At 39.5% G+C, this 20,128-nt stretch overlaps 1 protein-coding gene across 6 annotated transcripts in view; it reads left to right on the top strand.

The window, feature by feature from the left end:
• The window catches only part of TMEM131L (transmembrane 131 like), a 161,645-nt gene that overhangs the window by 119,582 nt on the left and 21,935 nt on the right, over positions 1-20,128 (top strand). For all 6 annotated transcript variants that reach the window (XM_020280152.2, XM_076010569.1, XM_012783657.3 and 3 more), the window contains 9 exons: positions 102-211; positions 1,499-1,571; positions 4,071-4,198; positions 6,915-7,057; positions 8,717-8,903; positions 9,120-9,305; positions 10,211-10,360; positions 10,739-11,367; positions 18,857-19,005. In XM_020280152.2, coding sequence (XP_020135741.1) covers positions 102-211; positions 1,499-1,571; positions 4,071-4,198; positions 6,915-7,057; positions 8,717-8,903; positions 9,120-9,305; positions 10,211-10,360; positions 10,739-11,367; positions 18,857-19,005 — 1,755 coding nt within the window. The remainder of the gene's footprint in view (positions 1-101; positions 212-1,498; positions 1,572-4,070; positions 4,199-6,914; positions 7,058-8,716; positions 8,904-9,119; positions 9,306-10,210; positions 10,361-10,738; positions 11,368-18,856; positions 19,006-20,128) is intronic.

The following is a 20,128-nucleotide window of genomic DNA, read 5'->3' as shown; positions in this document are numbered from 1 at the left end:
TTCCTCGTAATTAGGTTCAGGTTCTGCTTTTCTGGCAGGAATATCTTAGGAAGGGTGCTGTGTCCTTCTCAGGGTTTTAACTTTCCTTTTCCCATACCTAGGTGAAGTACTTCATGGTAAAGAACCCGTCCTCCTGGCCAGTTTCCTTGCAGCTCCTGCCTCTCTCCTTGTACCCGAAACCCGAAGCTGCAGTGCATGTGCTGCACAGATGGTATGAAGGCTTTCTGCTGGGCGGTTTGGGAAATACTGTTAATACTCGGAGTGATTTATTTATTTATTTACTTATTTAATTTATTTATTTTTTTTATTTAGAATGATTGCCTTTAAACTACTCGGAGTGATTTAAACTCATGCTCTTTTTCCAAGCGGGACCTGTATGTGGATGTGTGCACCATGTTAACCCATTGGCTTGTGTACCTTGGGCACCAGGCCCTTGGTGCGTGGGATTGGATGACAATTCCTGGTTCTGTGTGTGATGTGGCATCTGCAGTGTTACCATTGTCAAGTCCACTTCCCGATAGAACGTTGTTTAGTTAGGGAGCCTTTAATCATCATCATTTTCCACATGTACTCCTAAAATTTAGAATCTAGATCACAATGAACTCCAGGCAACACAAGAAAGGAGCTTGATGTTTTAGTACACTTGGCCCTCTGTGTGTTCAGGGGGATTGGTTCCAGGACTCCCAAGGATACCAAAATCTCATGGATGCTCAAGTCCCTTAAAATCATGGATGGAAAAAGTCAGCCCTCCTTAAATGAGGGCTCTGCATCCACGGTTGCTTGAACCCATGGATTTGGACCCTACAGATACAAAGACAGTATGTTCTAACCTAGTGTTAAACAAAATGAGATGACGATAGTGTTAGTTCATGTCTGTTACAGCCTATTTTCATACAATCACAGTTTTACTCAGAGTGATTTTTCCTTTTGGTTTAGTAAGATCTACCAGGGGTTTCTCGACTTCAGCATAAGTGACATTTGGACTAGATGATTCTGTTTGAGGGGGGCTGTCCTGTGTATTGAAGGTTGTTTAGCAGCATCCTTGGCTTCTACCCACTGGATGCCAGTAGGACCTGCCAGCCATGGCAACTAAACACGTCTGCAGGCATTGTCAAAAATGTCCCCCTGGGGGGTAAAATTGCCGTTGGTTGGGAGTCACTCCCTTTTGGGTTTCATAGTTATGAACCATTTGGTGAAAAAAAAATACCATATTTAGAGCTTTTGTCACCATATGCTTCTTTATATCTTGTCCTGCCAAAGTCATTCATTCAGCAGTATTTATTGAGCACTTACATTATGACACGTGTGGGTGTGGAATGAGCTGGGGCACGGTGGTCACAGGATGGGATGGATCTGTGTGTGTGTGTGCGCACACACATGTGCACAGACATGGGCTCACCTATGATGTATAAATGTATATGTATACACACACTTATATCATTAAATCTTTCTTGGCAAATCTGAATGCTATTTTAAATATTTGCTTATTTTTTTATAGGTTTGGTATCGATATGCAGACGATTAATTTCACAACTGGTGAATTCCAGCTGACCAAAGCTTGCCCTTACCAGGTAGGATGTCATCTTTACAAAGAAAACAGAATGCCAACAAACCAGATACATCAGCAGATGGGCCTCATTGATTTATGTTTAAAGTGTCTTTATGTACTATATGTGGCTCTTTTATTTTAGTTCTCTAGGCCTTAAGGATACATAGCAGATTTTTCCAATTAACTAGTGCAGTAGAAGTCAGGTTCATGTTAGCCTATAAATTATTTTAATTTGATGATTTAGAATAAAGTGAGTGAAGAAATAACAATTGAATCAGAGCTATGTAGAAAACCATAAAACTTGAGACCTCTGAATTTATAATTCTCTTAAAAATTCCTTGGCTCTCAAATTCTTTTTTCAGGGCAAGATAAGGCAAAAAAAATACGTTAAAAAAATCTTCTCTTGTTAAATAAATTGTCTTCATGTTTTTAGCAAGTCACCCAATTACTGTGATGTTCACATTGTGTATAAAAAAGGACTTCTCTAAAATTCTTAAGCCTCTGAACAATCATGAGTTCTTGCCTAAATACTTAAGAGTAGGAGTAAACATGTCCTGTGGTGCGGGTGTTTGCTTGGGGACTTGGCAGCCTTATTTCTCAGTTTCCACTTATTCTGTAGCTGTTTTGTATACAGCTGTGTGTTGGCTTTACAGGTATTTTGTGTTTGAGATCAACTCAAAAGTGGAGCATCTCTTAAAATAATATGCACATACGCATATAAACACACATGCATATAACTCTATTTTTATAACATACACATATTTAAGTGCCTTGACTATTTTTTCTTCTTCCTTTATTGTTCTCCCTCCAAAACTATACTGTTGGCTCTAGAATAACAGAAGGAGGGAGCCCACAGATAGCCTATACCAGCACACTTTCCTTTCTCTTCTTAAGTGGTCGAGGCAGCTCTAGAGGTGGGGAAGCCCTGCACCCAGGTGTGGCCTTGTTCTTGTAAGCGAGCCTGCCACTGTCCCTCTGTTCTTCTCTCCACCAAGCAGTCGAGATTCTTAGTCCAAAATACTAAGAGATGTTTTGTTCCGCTGGTATTGAGACTATTATAGTTTGAAATTCCAAAATAATGCCAATTTCTTTCACATACTTATTCTATTTGGATTTGAACAAATGGTGCCTCTCATTTGGAAAAATGTTTTGTCTATGAAGATTTTTCCCAAGAATATTATACCTTTTGGGATAAGGGAAATTATTAGCATTGTTAGTTTATTACATTGACAGAAAGAATAGTCACTGTCAGTGCCTTGAAAACACTTAGAATTTAACTCAAAATTGTTATCAGAGAGATGTAAAGGTCATAGGAAATCAAGAAGGAGAAAGGGGAGAGGAAGGGAGGCGTAAAAACCCACCTGTCAGGTACAATGAACACTATTCAGGTGGTGGACACATTAAAAGCCCCAGCTTAAGCATTATAAAGGTATCCATGTAACAGAAACATTTGTACCCCCTTAACATTTTGAAATTTAAAAAATTGTTATTAGAACTCTTTGTCATGTAAAGAAAGACTTCCTGCATTTTGTGGGGTTGCTTGTAGAAATATAGTTCCTTAGGTTAAGAGCATATGGAATTTTTTATAATCTTAAACATTTCAGTGTCTGGCATAAAGAACCATTTAATAAAGGTACTGTTGTTACGATCACTTTAATGCCGAAAGTCAGCAGCTTTTTTATTCAATATTCATATTATATTTATAAAGCAGGGTTTCTCCTTTCTTGGAGTTTATACTTCTAATGAAAACGAAGCAAATACCATCATCATTTCTTTCAGATAGCATGGGAGATCCTAGCAGTAATTAAAGGATAAAACAAATTTAAACATTGAGAACATAGGAAAGAGAAATACTGCTCTTCAGATTATATGATTGTAGTGCTAAGAAATTAATATGCTCTTAGAAGGAGCTAGGAGAAAAAGCAATGGAAAGAAGGAAAGTCTTGTTTACTACAAAAATAAAGAATTAAATCTTGGATATAAAATTTAGAGGATAAGCCTTATTTAGAGAAAGAGATCATAGATTAAAGATCTTTATTTAAAGAATAAAGATCTTTCTCCTGACTGGAGAGACTAAATATAATAAAGATGGTTTCTATATAAACTTAAATTCAACATAAAGAATTTGTATAAAGAGATCTTAGGGTTGTGCAGTAGTGGTTGGGTGGTCTTGTCAGACGGCTGTAGCATTGGAGCAGAGACTATTTGGTCTGTTTTCTGACTGATATTTTACATTCAAAGCTTCTTTGTATAGAAAGCTTCTAGCCCCAACTCCCATCCAAACCAGGAGGCAAATCCCCCCTCTGCCCATCTTCCTCAGCTGTGGCTTAGGAGCTGTTTCTTAGAGTGAACTCTCAAGGTAAACAAGTTCAAACAGGTTGATTAGCACGGTCAAGCCTGGACATTAAAAGAAAAGCAGGCTTTTTTATCCTGTAGGATGCACTGGGAGATGATGACGCTTGCGTGGTGGGACTATGAAGTTGTATGAAGTTGTCTGACCGTATCTGTTAATGATTTGCAGGGAGTGCGTTCCGAAGAGTCCAGACTGGGCACCCTCCAATTCCTTTTACAGCCTTTGGAGATGAAAAGGGTTGGCGTGGTTTTCACCCCTGCTGACTATGGAAAAGTTTCCTCACTCATACTAATCCGGTAGGTGTGTCCCTCTTCACCGAGTCTGTTTCTTTCTCTGCTGCCTTGACCGTCTAAAATTTCTCTCTCTCAAGAATACAGAATCTCTTTAGCTAATAGTTGACGCTCACTTCTGACTCGGGTCTTTGGCGATGGGGCTGCTTTGCAGGGTAGGAAGAGGTGGTAGCTGAGGAGAGAGGCTGCCGAAGGCTCCTCCCTTAGTCTCCAGGCCTCAGTCTCCTCCCCCTTTTCCAACCGGGAGTGTGTGCCCGTGTTTCTCAGAGGGCAGTACATTTCACTCCATGTCTCGCCCAGTGCTGTCACAGAAGGCAGAACACACGTGGGTCTACTTCTCTGTCCTTCCCATAGAAAAACAGTTGAAACACTCCTGCCGACATTTCCGGTCTGCAGTGTTTAAATGAACTCACATCACTCTTAACGCTTTCTTGCTTCTGGAATTCTCTGTAGCCCCAAAGGACAGTGGAAAAGTGCTTTCTTCAGCCCATTGGCTCTTTTATTGCTTTTCTTTCTTTTAAATGATAGTTATTGCCAACCGATTTGAGCAGCTCAATGTGTTTCATTTAAACATTTTTTTCATCTTGAGTAGTTTTTATTGAGAGCCTTCTTTTTTTTCCTCATTTTTATTTTATTTCAAGATAATATGAAAGTACGAACGTTTTGATTGCATTTTATATCTTTGCCTCTCCCTAGCAAGGGTTAGAGGTATGCCCTTCCCTCCACAATGCTCACCACATCCCTCAGATGTGGGTCTGCCCCCCCAACCCCCGAATCCCTGGTGAACACCACCACCATGTGAGCACCATAGTGTTAATCAGTGAGTACCAATTTGATGGTGAGTACATGTGGAGCCCATTTTTCTGATCTTGTGTCACCTCACTTTGGATAATGGGCTTAAGCTTAATCCAGGATAATATAAGCGGTGCTAGCTCACTGTCATTTCTTAGAATTGAGTAATATTCCATTGTAAACATATACCAAATTTGAGAGCCTTCTTTTAAAAATTCACAGTAAATTCAAGTCTATGTTGAAACTCTCTGCATTGGTGAGAAGTCTTAACACAGATTTAATTTTTAATAAATTACATTTTAGATATTTTTAAAAAGTATCAGATGAACTGGCAAAAATTTCTTATTCAGGACTTTCTTTAATATGTAAGAGTTTGTTATTCTGCAAATGACTGCTAATAAGGAGAAAATGTGTTAAAGTTCTTAAGAGAGTGTGTTCTCTTAAACATTTTAACTACAAATCCCTAATGCCCTGTTGACTTAATGTGTTTAATTTTAATCCTATTCTTCCTTGAAGAACTAAGGTCATAGGAAGTGCAGAGATAAACTTTACCTCATCCCAAGTTGAACTATCCCAGACTTGAAAAGAAAGTCTGAATTTTGTACAGAAGTTAATTTACTTTTGGTAGTTTCCATTTTGGTAAATAGTATCAGTCATCTAATGCTGTATCACTGAAAGGCTTTTAAATGGTTAAATAAAGGGTTGTTTTTTTTTTTGATGTATTGAGGCTTTTTTATTTTTTTATTTTTTTTCGGCATATTATGGGGGTACAAATTTTAAGGTTTAAAAAAAAATGCCCTTTTCCCCCCTCCCCCCACAAGTCTGAGTCTCCAACGTGACCATCCCCCAGATGGTGCACATCTCACTCATTATGTATGTATGTATGTATACACCTGTATTTTGCATAATTATTATATAAAAGTAAAATGAATGATCTCTCTGCTTCTATAGTATTTATGTTATGACAACTAGCTTTTGGTCCAGAATGCATCATTTAAAAATCATTTTTGTTGGGCACAGTGGCTCACACTTTTTATTTTAGCACTTTGAGAGGCTGAGGTGGGAGGATTGCTTCAGGTCAGGAGTTTGAGACCAGCCTGACCAAGAGCGAGACTCCATCTCTACAAAAAATAGAAAAATTAGCTCAGCATGGTGGCACATACATGTAGTCCCAGCTACTCTGGAGGCTGAGGCAAGAGGATCACTTGAGCCCAGGAGAATGAGGTTGTAGTGAGCTATGCTGATGCCACTGCACTATAGCCTAGGCAACAGAGTGAGACCTGTCTTAACTAACTAACTAATAAATAAATAAAATTTTCACTTAATCTGTTTGTCCTAGAAATCGTGATTTTAATTAATGAAAAGGCACACGCTAGTCTGAATTACTGTTTGATGAGAATCTGACTAGATATGTTAGCAGTGGGGTGGTGTGTTAAAACGTTGTTTCGAGGGAAAGAGTAGAATTTTATTTCTAGAATCATCCCTAAAGCAGACTTTATCGCAATTACTGTGAAAACTCCTAATTCATCCTGTAAAGTTTTCATCATTTTGTCTAAATTTGTGAGTGTTTTTCTGTGTCCTCCAGTTTACCTCTTCAGCTCTTTTCTCTTGGATGTCTGACCATTATCACCCTGGTGCGTGGTTATTAGAAAAACGCGCGGGTTCACATCTGTGGTGGTGGAGGGAGAGTGAGCACGGTCGCTCCCAGGTTCCTGCTGTGGTCAGCTCGCTGTGACCCTTCTGGACCTGGCAGCTCCCACTGCCTGCCCTTATTCTGTGCCATGGCAGGAGGTGCCACACTATTGAAATTGATATTTTTAAACAAAATTTTAAAAATAGTTCTGCTGGCTGAGAATATTTAAAACCAAGTGCATTGTATCGTCACTCTGTGGTAATAATGCCTTTTTGTTTGTATCTCCTTTCACCATAGGAATAACTTGACTGTTCTTGACATGATTGCCGTGGAAGGGTTTGGAGCCAGAGAGTTACTGAAGGTGGGCGGAAGACTTCCGGGTGCGGGAGGCTCCCTCCGATTTAAGGTGCCCGAGTCCACGCTGATGGACTGCCGTCGACGTGAGTTCACAGGGTGGCACTCCGGCAGGGAAGGCTGGGCAGTAAAGCCAAGGGCAAAAGGCTTCTATCAGGAGATTCTTCTAAAAATTTACAAGTAAATTCGTTGTATTGATGCAAATAATTAAATCCGGCCAACATTTGAGCATATAATACAGGCTTGTACCCCTGGATTAGAACAACAGCTTTAGATATTTAATTCAAACTTAGATAATAGAGGAGAGGGGAAAAAAGAAAATGTAATTGTAGCGTGAAATTTTTAAGATAAATATATGAAGCAGTTAAGTTAGCTGTCAGTTACCTTAATCATAGGAAATCACACTCAAATGTTGGAGAGTAGATTAAATGGAAATTTCTGTGATGATGAAAATATTCTGTATCTGTGTCATCCAGTGCAGTATCTGTGAGTCTTATGTGGTTAAGTAGCCTTTGAAATAGCTAATGTGACTGATGAATTCAGTTCTTTTTTTTATTTTTATTTATTTTTATTTTTTTTTTGTTAAGGAAAACAATGAAACTGAAGAATTCAGTTCTTAAATTTATTTAATTTTAATCCGTTTAAATAGCCACATATGGCTAATGGTATCAGATAATGTAGACTTAGAAATATAATGAGATATTGCACTAGAAGATTTATAAATTATGCATTTATTTAAATTAAATGCCTTTAAATCACCTATATTAGTTTCAACAGTTTCCTCAGCAATTAAAATAGAAATCAAACAATAGATGTAAAATGTTTTTGGTAAATTTGGTCTCATTTTCCTATTATTAGTTTTTAATTTTAATAAAACACTGAAAACAGTGATATGTTTTCTACAGAGGAAACTAGTTGGTGAAACTATTGGATAATTTGTAGAGCTATTTTAGTGCCTGATTGGAATATTTTTGTTTTAGAAAATGCCAAATGAGCTCTGAGTTTGAAAAGATTTGGTGATAGTTTTGCATTCAATATTCTTCAGGGTATTCATTTTTCCATTCATTCATTTGGTAATTTAGAGTTGACTTTGGATCATAGTATTAAGGAGTAATATAAAAATATAGAACCAGATAAAATATTAGTTCTTATATGGAATAGATTATGGGTTATAAATTTATGGGGATATTTATAAGTTGTCATAACTTCTTTTTTCAAACTCTCAGTATAAAATGTGCTGTTATTTATTTGTAAGGATTTAATCACTTCTTTTTAGTATAGTGGGTGTTTGAACTGTGTTTCTAGTAGCTGTGATGACAACACACAGAAGCACATGTTCTTAACTGGCACTTGGTTCAATATGAGTGAGAATCTCAAGGGCACCGAGTATTTGGTGGCCAGTGGTAAAGCCAAACTCTTTGGCTTCTGAGAAGAATAAACTTTTAACCTTAACCTTCAATAAGTAAAGGCCCAAAGAAGAGATTCTGAGGTACCTAGGCAGAGCATGTAACTTAAGAAAAATCTCAACGACTTAAGTATCTCTGTTGTATCCTGGTTGTGTAACAGCATCTATAATTGTTCTAGAAATTAGATAGAAATCGTACTTTGAGCTTATGTGGAATTTTTTCCCCATTTTAATAATGTAGATCATGGTTTGGTTGATTCAATAAATATTGATCCGATAAATTATTTAAAATAAATTTTATAGTTCATATATACTGAATACCACTTCTTGTCCTCACTAGAACCGAAAGACAGCAAGCAAATGTTATCTATTACAAAGAGCTTTAAAGTTGAGAATATTGGACCTCTTCCTGTAACTGTGTCATCTCTGAAAATTAATGGGTATAGTTGCCAAGGTTATGGATTTGAAGTGTTAGATTGTCATCAGTTTTCCCTGGACCCAAACGCATCCCGTGATATCAGCATCGTGTAAGCATTGGGCTTTAACTTCATTTCAGTTTTGTGATGCATTTAATAATGTGGGGTGGGAGGGGGGGGACCTTTTTCCATCGGTAAGACACCTTAAGTAGTAAAGGTATCTGTTTTGTAGAAGTAGAAAATTGTGTTGCCATTATAATTATATTGCTTTGTGAGACTGAAATTAAAACAATTAAAAGTTCATGAAGATGAATCTTTTGTTATCAGATTTACTCCAGACTTTACATCTTCCTGGGTCATTCGTGACCTAACTCTTGTAACTGCAGCAGACCTAGAATTTCACTTCACTCTCAATGTCACCCTACCTCATCACCTGTTGCCCTTATGTGCAAATGTGGTGCCAGGACCCAGCTGGGAGGAGTCATTTTGGAGGCTCACAGTCTTTTTTGTCAGGTAAGCCACCTCCTCCACTGTTCTTCTCTGGGTAGAGAAGTCATCCAGGCGAGTTGCATGAAAACACACAAGTTGCCCAAGTGTGGTCAAAGCATATGAATTGAGTGGGATTTTTATTGCATTGAGAACTTTGACATGTGTGAAGTATACAAGGTAGTAACTGGTAAGCTTTAAGGTGACAGTGGACTCATTATAAGAGAGTCATAGAACTGTAGGAGAATAGTAGACAATCGTGCTTCAAATATAGTATGTTCATTGGCAGTCTTGGTGGAAGACAGGAATGTTAGTTATTCTTATTAGCTTGGTGCAATGACAGTTTGAGATTAGAAGGCTAGAATGACATTTTTTGAGTGTTTTAAATTTTTTTTTAAGGAGGTAGTATCTTATTCTGTCACCCAGGTTGGAGTGCAGTGGTGATATCCTAGCTCACTGCAGCCTTGAATTCCTGTGCTCAAGTGAGGCCATCCTCCTGCCTCAGCCTCCCAAATACCAAGTAGCTAGGACTACAAGTGTGTGCCACCATGCCCAGCTAATTTTTAAAACTTTTTCGTAGAGATGGGGCCTTGCTATGTTGCCCAGGCTGATCTTGAACTCCTGGCCTCAAGTGATCCTCTTGCCTGGGCCTCCTAAAGTGCTGGGATTATAGGAGTGAGCCACTGCGCCCAGCCTTGAGTGATTTTATAAAAATTGAATTGTAATGTCCAACTCATAAATATGCACATTTGGGTGGTATTTTTTTTTTATTTTTAAGGAACAAAAATTATGATGGCATAAATCTTAGGGAATTTTAATACTGTATCTTTAGATGTCTCCCATCAATCATTCATTACTCTTCTGTAATAAAACTAGTCTTTTAAATTCCAGGCAGAACCATGCATTAATGAACCTCATGCTTCCTTTCTTAGTTTGTCTCTGTTGGGTGTGATTTTAATAGCCTTCCAACAAGCACAGTACATTCTTATGGAATTCATGAAAACAAGACAGAGGCAAAATGCTAGCTCCTCATCACAGCAAAATAGCGGTCCAATGGATATAATCAGCTCCCACTCTCACAAGTAAGAATCTGTGTGTGTGTGTGTGTGTGTGTGTGTGTGTGTGTGTAGGGGTGTTCTCACCTTTGATATTACTCATTTCTGATTTTGTTGTAAGGTAATCCAACTTTTGATTCTAAATTTGTGTTCTTAAATTTTTTTTTTTTTTTTTGAGTCGTCGTGTGAACAGCTGCCCCATTTATTATAAGATAGTCTCCTTATAAGGACTCAGTTTATTGGATGTCCTCCCTGGCAGAAAACCCCAGGAGCTTTAGGAGAAGGGAAGGGAGAACTCCTTAGTACACACAATACTGACTGCTATCTCTTCCCCGTGGATGTAGAAACAAAGCAGAGTTTGATTTGGTTTGCCTTTATGCTAAATGTTTTTCTTCTTCAATTCAGAAGCAATTGCAAGAACTTTCTCGATACATATGGCCCCTCTGATAAAGGCAGAGGGAAAGGCTGCCTTCCCGTGAACACTCCCCAGAGCAGGATCCAGAATGCTGCCAAGAGGAGCCCAGCTACCTATGGTCATTCTCAGAAGAAGCACAAGTGCTCAGTGTATTACAGTAAACATAAACCCAGCACCTCTGTGGCCAGCAGCTCCAACACTACTACTGAGGACAAGCAGACTTCGACCCTGGGAAGCCCCCTGTCTGCTGCTAAAGAGGATGTTTGTGCTGACGTCATGGGGGAGAACTGGATCAGCCTCAAATATGCCAGTGGCATGAATGTCAACCTGCAGAAGAATTTAACCCTTCCCAAAAACTTATTGAACAAAGAAGAAAACACACTGAAAAACACAGTTGTTGCCCATAATCCTTCTTCAGATTGTAACGTGAAGGAGGGAATACAGACATGTATGTTTCCTAAGGAAACTGACATTAAAACTTCAGGGAACACAGCTGAGCTCAAGGAACGGGAGCTCTGTCCACTGAAGACCTCTAAGAAACTACCTGAAAATCATTTGCCGAGAAACCCACCTCATTACCACCAGTCAGACTTGCCAGAAATTTCCAGGAAAAATAATGGTAATCTTTCCACCCTCCTTGATGCTGCTTCTCTCCCGTGTGTCCCCAGTCTGTTTTTAATGGACTTTGTTCTCACCTGTGGCCTTCAGTTTTAATTATGGATGCTGAGTTTCTTAGTTCATGCACAGAGTTTTTTAGCAAAGGGGTAAATGTTGATACGTGACTTGTAAAATGAAAAGTTTTAAGACAAGGCACCCAGGAAGTTTGATTTTTAGTACATAAGTTTAGAGGAATGGGAATGTCATGTTTTATTGTTGGGAGGATAGAGGCACCTTTTCCTAATTTTTTTTTTTTTTTTATCTTGGGTTTTCAGACTGTTTGCAAAAATTAACCAGCCCATGAAATGATTCTGACCAAACAAAACTTCACCAATTTTTTTATTTAATAGCTGCCACCATCTCATGCTGCTTGGCCCTGGTTCTTCTCTCATTGTATTCCTTGGTTAAAAGAAGACACATGTTCTCATGTAGCAAATATAGTTAAGGAAAATGCAAGCAAAAGTAGAACTAGGAAGACTACCTACATATAAAATTGTCATTTATACTTTCACAAGTCCCTTTGGCCTCTGGCATAAGGGCCTGTGCTTATTTATATTATTTTTCTTTTGTCCATCCTATTTTAATATGCACATTACTGGACCTGTTAGAAGTCCAATTTTTGACACTTTTTTTTTTTTTTTTTTTTGAGACAGAGTCTCACTCTGTTGCCCAGGCTAGAGTGAGTGCCGTGGCGTCAGCCTAGCTCACAGCAACCTCAAACTCCTGGGCTCAAGTAATCCTTCTGCCTCAGCCTCCCGAGTAGCTGGGACTACAGGCATGCACCACCATGCCCGGCTTATTTTATATATATATATATATTAGTTGGCCAATTAATTTCTTTCTATTTATAGTAGAGACGGGGTCTTGCTCTTGCTCAGGCTGGTTTCGAACTCCTGACCTCGCCCGCCTCAGCCTCCCAGAGTGCTAGGATTACAGGCGTGAGCCACTGCGCCCGGCTTTTGACACTTTTTAATCTGGAAAAACTTAGTCGCTTTGATCTTATTTGAAATATCTAAATATAAATAATTTTGTGTTTTTTACTTCTTGATATTGTAGAGAAGGTACAGCAATACTATGGATTGACTAATTCTGATGAGCTTTTATGCATTTGTTAAAGACCCAAACTGAATTTTAAACATTCTGTAAAAGGACATTGCTAATTAAAAAGAGAGCTGGAATCCTCTGGGTGGACTGTGGTTTGGGCAGCTGCACGTGCATTCTTGGTGCACCTAGTGCCAGCCTGTTTGTGCCATTTCCCCTGGCAGCCGTGTGCACACTTGAAGTGGACTCAGGTCTGCAAGGTTGACACTGTGCCCTGTGTCTCCTCTGCATGGCATGTGAGTATGTCCCCTGGAGAATGCAGTTAACCAGATCTTCAAATCAAAGCATGGCATACCATGTCTGCGGGCATTTTAGGGTGGGGTGGTTTGGGTGCCTGTTGTTCTATTTCTGTCCCAGACACTCTCGGGGGTCCAGACTACAAAACGCTTGTGAAAGGATAAGATGATGGAGTGAGTCCTGGCTGGACTTTTTTGTTGTTTTGTGAGTCTTTCGGCCTGAGCACAGCCTTTGACATAGGCTGACTTTATACACCTTGAAATGAGAGTTGTTTGAGGGACTCATCCCGCCTGAAGTGCTGTTTCTGTGATCTGTTGTGTCCATCGGCTAAAGGTGGCTGCACAATGCAGTGCCCGTGGCGTTGTGGGTAGACGGATGGAGGGAACTTCTGCCACGTCATGGGATGTTGAAGTGATTGGAACGTAGAGGCATGGGCCAGATAGGGAGCGTCAGAGTGGACCAGAGGAGACTTCAAGACTGAGCCAAGATTACCATGTAATAACAGTTGAATAAATATGAGTCAATTTGATATGGGAGTCCATAAGCATATGATTTGCTTATATCATTGTACATGGTAAACCTGCTCACGATCTTTCCTTCCTGTGCACATTACTAGTATGTTTATAATGTTTTACATGGAGACAAATCTTTCACTGCAAGACTTTTTTTAAACTACTTTTTGGGCCGGGCGCGGTGGCTCACGCCTGTAATCCTGGCACTCTGGGAGGCTGAGGAGGGCGGATTGCTTGAGGTCAGGAGTTCAAAACCAGCCTGAGCAAGAGCAAGATCCCCGTCTCTACTATAAATAGAAAGAAATTAATTGGCCAACTAATATATATATATATATATATATAGAGAGAGAGAGAAAATTAGCCAGGCATGGTAGCGCATGCCTGTAGTCCCAGCTACTTGGGAAGCTGAGGCAGCAGGATTGCTTGAGCCCAGGAGTTTGAGGTTGCTGTGAGCTAGGCTGGCGCCATGGCACTCACTCTAGCCTGGGCAACAAAGTGAGACTCTGTCTCAAAATAAATAAACAAACAAACTACTTTTTGACTGGATCAGCAGTATGTTAAATGATGTCAGGATGATTGCTGATCAGATCAAATAAGAGTTAATGACAAAACTTTGGCTTTCCAACATGTTCAGACCAGCAGATTCCAAGGCGCTTATAGTCCTGTACTTCTTATAGACTGCAGCAGGGGATTCCTCTCAGGGAAGTCCATTCACTGACATGCGTTTTGTTTTATGTTCGCAACACTCTTCTAGGAAAATTATCAAAGTTGTTAAAAAGTGAATAAATAGCCTGCCACCCATTTACAGTTTAAAAATTGTAAAGAATTGAAAATACTAAAAATAAGAAAGGACTGAGAAATCTAGGAGAAGATCATTGTAGTTTGAAGGTAGGATTCAGAGTTTCCTAGCGATATTAAAGGTTTTGGGTTCTTTGGTCAGTTTTCAAAGGAAAGCACCACAGGAACTGGGCAGATGGCAAACAGACCTATAGAAAGGACGCTCAAGAATGAGAAAACTGTGTAGACAAGAGCCTTCCGAGTTTCACTTCCAACTTTGAGAATTCATTCTTTTTTAATTTTGGAAAGTGTTTTACTTTGTGCAAAGCATTGCTGTTGCCATGGTAAGATCCTTTCTGGAATCTGAAGGAAACGGCTTCAGGCTTGTGAGCTGAGCTTAGCGCTCCCGATAGTTGAGGATCCTGAATTCTTGTCACTGTTTACTGTGTGGCCCAGTGGAATTGGGAACTTCCACTCACTCAGTTGAAACCAGGTAATGGGTTTGCCACATTTTAGCCATTTCTCCCAAAGTATACAGACGTTCTGTAGAAATAATTTTAGTGCGAAGATTGCCTTTAACAGGGAAGGCGGGGTTGGGGGGCAGCCCCCCGATCCTTAAGAGTACTGTAGTGATTTTTCTAACCCAGCAGAGTTCCTGCAGACCTGAAGAATGGTGCCTTCTCCTGTTCTGAGGCTTTTTTTGCCTCCTGAGTGTAGCTTATTGTGTGAGAGGAGAATGTTCCAGGGTATATTTCTCTGACTATATTCTTCTTCTTGTCAAAAAACAGAATGTTTTCTGAATAACAGAAAATGTGCCTTGTCCCTCTCCCACCCCTTTCCCACTGCCTCCTTCCGAGCGAGGGGTCTGTAGTAAATCATAAACTACAATTTCTGTTAGAAATGAAATCTGTTGACAGATTCTTCAGGGCTCTGTTTTCCCACACTTGTTTTTTGGCATCAACCTGTCAAACAACTATGAAACAGCTAAATGTTTCAAACATTTGTTACATGTTCCAGAATCTCTTGATCATCTGACAAGGGTAGTAGGGCTTTATTTGTAAATGTAAGCAACCTTTTGAAATATATCTCTTTTTAAACATTTGTAACTGTTTTAATTGTCTGATCAAAATAATACAGATTTAGAGTTATGGCTAAAGACAGGCTGTGGTTGGCCTTGGCACTGCCAAAGAGAAATAGCAAATTATTTCTCTGCTTTCTACCTATAATAAAGTAAAGGGTAATAGACTTTTCAATTTAATAATACTCTAAGCCTCGAACTTAACAATACCTAAAAGTTTTCACTGAATTAGATACCCCAACTTTCTGAAACTACGAGTATTTGCAGAAATTCAAACAATGTTCTCATTTACTTATACATACTAATAACTTGAAATGGAGATCTGATCTAATGGTTTACTCAAAATATACCACGTGATTAGATCTGAGACAGTACAACTTGAGGCAGAATGCTGGCAAGTTCCCTTGTTCTTTGATTAGTTTTTGTTTTCTATTTTAATGACCTTTTGGAGGAAGAAAGCTAAATGTATTTAATGTGTATACCTTGATGAGTTTGGGAACACGTATAGTATAGCTCGTGAGACCATTGGCACCTGTAAACATACTCGTCACCTCTCATCGTTTTCTCCTGTCCCCTCTGTTATTGTTTCTTCCACTTGTTTCTGATTTTTAACTGTGGCACAAACACTCTGACTGTGAGGTCATGGGAAAGCTGCTTGCTTAATAGGATGACATAAGTTGGCTCCATTTTTAAAGAAAGTAAGTTAAATAGTCAGTATTTCCATATTCTTGAATGTTTTCATGTAAGAATTTCTGAAAGAATCACCAAAAAACTTGTTACTAACATTCTTTTTATTGTTATCCTGACTCTTGGCCCCAAAGAAAGCATTATTACTAATTTTCTAAAAGTCTGTGCTTTACTATTTTTGGGGGGTGGTTTTGTATTGGCTGTTAAATTTGGATCCTTTCTAAGAAACTTTGATGCCTCATACTTTCAGTGCTGTATTCTTGCCCTGAAGAAAACTCAAGGAAATCTATTTTCTCACAAATTAGGATGCTAAGAAAGCAATGGCACCTATTTTTTGAGGACGGTATCTGTATTCTGTTTCATATTTATGGCTTCCAGAATCCTAAGCGATAATCCTTATTCATGGTTTCTTTTTCTGTTAGGAATCCTATCAGCCTTGCTCTGGCTGTTTGCTTTACTCATTCATAGTGGTTGGTGTTTTCCTTTGTGGATGTTGAACATGCAGTTTGTGTTGTAGAAGAAATTACATTTCAAAGGCATTCTCTGCTAAAGAGTGACTTTTAATTTTGACAGCTTATGAAATGGGGGGTAACAATGATTCTACAGGGCTGCTGGTAGATGCTCTTAGTTGAGGAATGCGCAGGTTTGAAAGCTGTGTCCCAGGAGTCCTCTAAATAAGGCAGCTCTAAACCCGGCAGGCAGATGGTTGACTGTCCTATAGGGACGGAAATTCCTTAGTTGCCTTTGATGCAGATTCTTTGCTGACTCTACTGTTACAGTTATTCCTGGGTATTAAAGGAATACCCAGTTGATAGCGATCAGATTTTTCTCTGGATACCACTTTGACCATTGCAGTTTTAAGTCTGTTTCATCATAGCCAAAGGCATTCAAACATCCCATAATATTTTATTTTCTGTAATGAGTCTAGCAAAAAGATTTAATTTTCTGTATTCATCTTATGATATTTGGAGAATATTACCTTAAATTAATTTTGAGATAGGGCCTCTTTTTCTGAAAGTATAAGACATGACACGCCAAGTTGTGCTTGCACCCTAAAAGCCAGCGTGGCTTTATGAGATGTGTGCCATGAGCTCACCCAGCAGTTTGCTAGTTACTGATATTTATGTAATATTTTTTCTGTTAACAGCATGAAAGTATGTTTACCTTGTGTCGTTTGGAAAATTTATGTCTCCTGAGTGAGTTTAGTTTGTAGCTTTGGAATTTCAGACTCAGAGGGGACTTGACTGCTCCGTTCAGGCAGCGGGTGGGGGACTCGCCCTGTCCGAGCGCCCCAGCAGGGCTCTGCCGCCGCCATCTGGTCAGCTGTCCCGCCCGCCTTAGCCTGCAGCCCCCTCTGCTAGGAAATACTTGCACTGTGGCCTTGTGAACCTTCTCAGATTTCAAAGGTGTTGTGAGGGATTCTCAGTTAAAGAAAAAGGGAGAAGACATTGAAATACTTTCTGTTCCAAATTAGAAAACCAAGGCTGGTTACTGTGGGGTTGGAGTTGATTGCCCTTTATTGTGAGGTGAGAGATAGAAGTACGCTTAAGAAATCACTTGAAGGAAAAATGGAAAAACCGTGTTCTCAGAAAAGTTTTCCTACCAGCATCCGCCTGTGCCACATGGTTCCTTGACTGTTCCTGGCGCGGTGGCGGGCTGCTCCCTGGCGCGGGGCCGGCGTTTGCTGTGCAGGGGAAGACCTTCCCTGAAGCTGTTCATGTGTCCTTTTGGGGGATGCTTTGCGTTTACGTCTGTTCTGTTCTCATCTTTGTGACTGTCAAGCAGGGTAGGCAAGGAAGGTGGAGCCTTGCTCATTTTATAAATCAGGACGCTAAGGCACAAGCAGCTTAAGAGACTTACTTTGATCATAAAACGAATCAGTGGCTGAGTCGTGACCGAAACCCAAGTCCTTATCCCTCTCTCCCTCTTCCCCAAAAAAGTGCTTTTTTTTCCAGCACTTTAAAAAAAAGTGCTAAAATATACATAATATGAAATTTACCATATTTAAACTACTTTTAATTAGAAAGTTCAGTGGCATTAAGTACATTCGCATTGTTGTGCAACCATCACCACTATCCATTTCCAGAACTTTTTCATCATCCCAAACAGTAGCCCTGCACCTACCAAACAATAAATACCCATTACCCCCTTCCCTCAGCCCCTAGTAACCACCATTCTATTTTCTGTCTCTGTGAATTTGGCCTCAGTCCCCCATAGGTGGAGGGATAAAGCCATTTGTCTTTTTGTGTCTGGCTTATTTCCCTTAGCATAATGTCTTCAAGGTTCATCCATGTTTTGCATGTGTCAGAATGTCATTCCTTTTTTAACCGTACAGTAGTGTTAAATATTTCACATTGTTATCTAGTGAGTCAGGCTGAATGGTATGCCATTGTATGGAATACATACATAGTAGATTTTGTTTATCTATCCATCCATCCATCAGTGGACATCTGGATTTTGTCCAAATTTTGTTTAATATGAATAATGATGCAATGAGTGTTGGTGTCCTCCTCCCACTTTTTTTCCTTGACCTTTTTTTTTTTTTTTTTTTTGGAGACACTCTTACTCGGGTAGAGTGCAATGGGTAGAGTGGCAGAGTGCAGTGGCATCGTTGTAGCTCACAGCAACCTCAAGCTCCTGGGCTCAAGCAATCCTCCTGCCTCAGCCTCCTGAGTAGCTGGGATTATAGGCATGCACCACACCCAGCTAATCTTTCTATGTTTAGTAAAGACAGGGTCTTGCCCTTGCTCAGGCTGGTCATGAACTCCTGAGCTCAAGCATTCCTCCCATCTCAGCCTCCTAGAGTGCTAGCCAGTATTACAGGTGTGAGCTACCACTCCTGGCCCTTGATCTCTTTTAAAGATTACTTGTAGAACTCTTAAGTGCATTTTCACCTGTAAACAAAATAAATTTCTAGAGCATCAGGGATGTCAAAAACAATCCTTAAGTTTAAATCTCATTAAATCAAATGAGATGTTTGGCATAAGAGAGAAGTTTAACTATGGGGAATATGAACGGCAGTTTTTAGCTAGAAATTGAATTGTTTTTGTTTGTTCAAGGGAATAACCAGCAAGTGCCTGCCAAGAATGAAGTAGATAATTGTGAAACTTTGAAAAAGGTTGAAGCAAAGTCTTCTTCAGAAAAGAAGATTCACAAAGCATCTAAAGAAGACACATGTTCTGAGAAGCAGGACATACCTTCAGTGGAGGTTTGTATTCCTTTTCTTCTTGCCTACTAAAAAGAGCAAAACCCATTTTTAGGGCTTAAGAATGCAAATATCTGTAATAAGTGAACATGTGTATTTCATACTTTCACTGCATTTGAATCCATACTGATAACTGTTGAGTTTGATGTGTTTGTTCAGAAAGTTTTGATTATCTTCTATTAATAATTATATAGGCAATATATGCGGTAACTTTTAGAGAAACCAGATAGTTTTTGACTCTCAAGACAAACTATTCTTTTTTTTTTTTTTTTTTTTGAGACAGAGTCTCGCTTTGTTGCCCAGGCTAGAGTGAGTGCCGTGGCACCAGCCTAGCTCACAGCAACCTCAAACTCCTGGGCTCAAGCAATCCTTCTGTCTCAGCCTCCCAAGTAGCTGGGACTACAGGCATGCGCCACCATGCCCGGCTGATTTTTTCTATATATATTAGTTGGCCAATTAGTTTCTTTCTATTTATAGTAGAGACGGGGTCTCGCTCTTGCTCAGGCTGGTTTTGAACTCCTGACCTCGAGCAATCCGCCCGCCTCGGCCTCCCAGAGAGCTAGGATTACAGCCACCGCACCGGCCAAGACAAACTATTCTTAAGCAAATGGGCTAACTCCTAGGGAACGGTGGCAGAGTAGAACCAGATCCTATAGTCCTTCTGCCTAATTGTCACCCAGCATCTATATCTCAGGGGATACTCTAGCTGAGTTGGATTACTCTTTGTCCGTCTTTGTCCTCATATCTATCATCATCTTCTCTCTAAAAGATCAAAAAAGTATTCATGATATAATAGCAGAAAATTTGGGGAGGGGAGGCAAGGACAATATATGTAACCTTAATAACATTTGTACCCCCATAATATGATGAAATAAAAAAAATTTTTTTTCTGATTTGAGGGAAGAACTAAATTTGCAGATCAAAGGGGAACACTGTATACCAGGACAAATCAATACATAATAATGGGCATTGGCACATTCTAGTTAAATTAATTGAACTTTAAAAGAGTCGTGCAGACAAAGGAAAGTCAGGAAATACAAACTTAAGCTTGCGTCAGATTTCTCCATAGGAATACCTAATGCTAGAAAATAGAACAATGTCATTGAGAGAATGGAAATGTGAGTAG

The sequence above is a fragment of the Microcebus murinus genome, chromosome 15 (assembly GCF_040939455.1).
Source record: "Microcebus murinus isolate Inina chromosome 15, M.murinus_Inina_mat1.0, whole genome shotgun sequence".
Taxonomy (NCBI): domain Eukaryota; kingdom Metazoa; phylum Chordata; class Mammalia; order Primates; family Cheirogaleidae; genus Microcebus; species Microcebus murinus.
The sequence above is the reverse complement of the archived record's forward strand: the minus strand, read 5'-3'. Positions and strand labels throughout refer to the sequence as shown.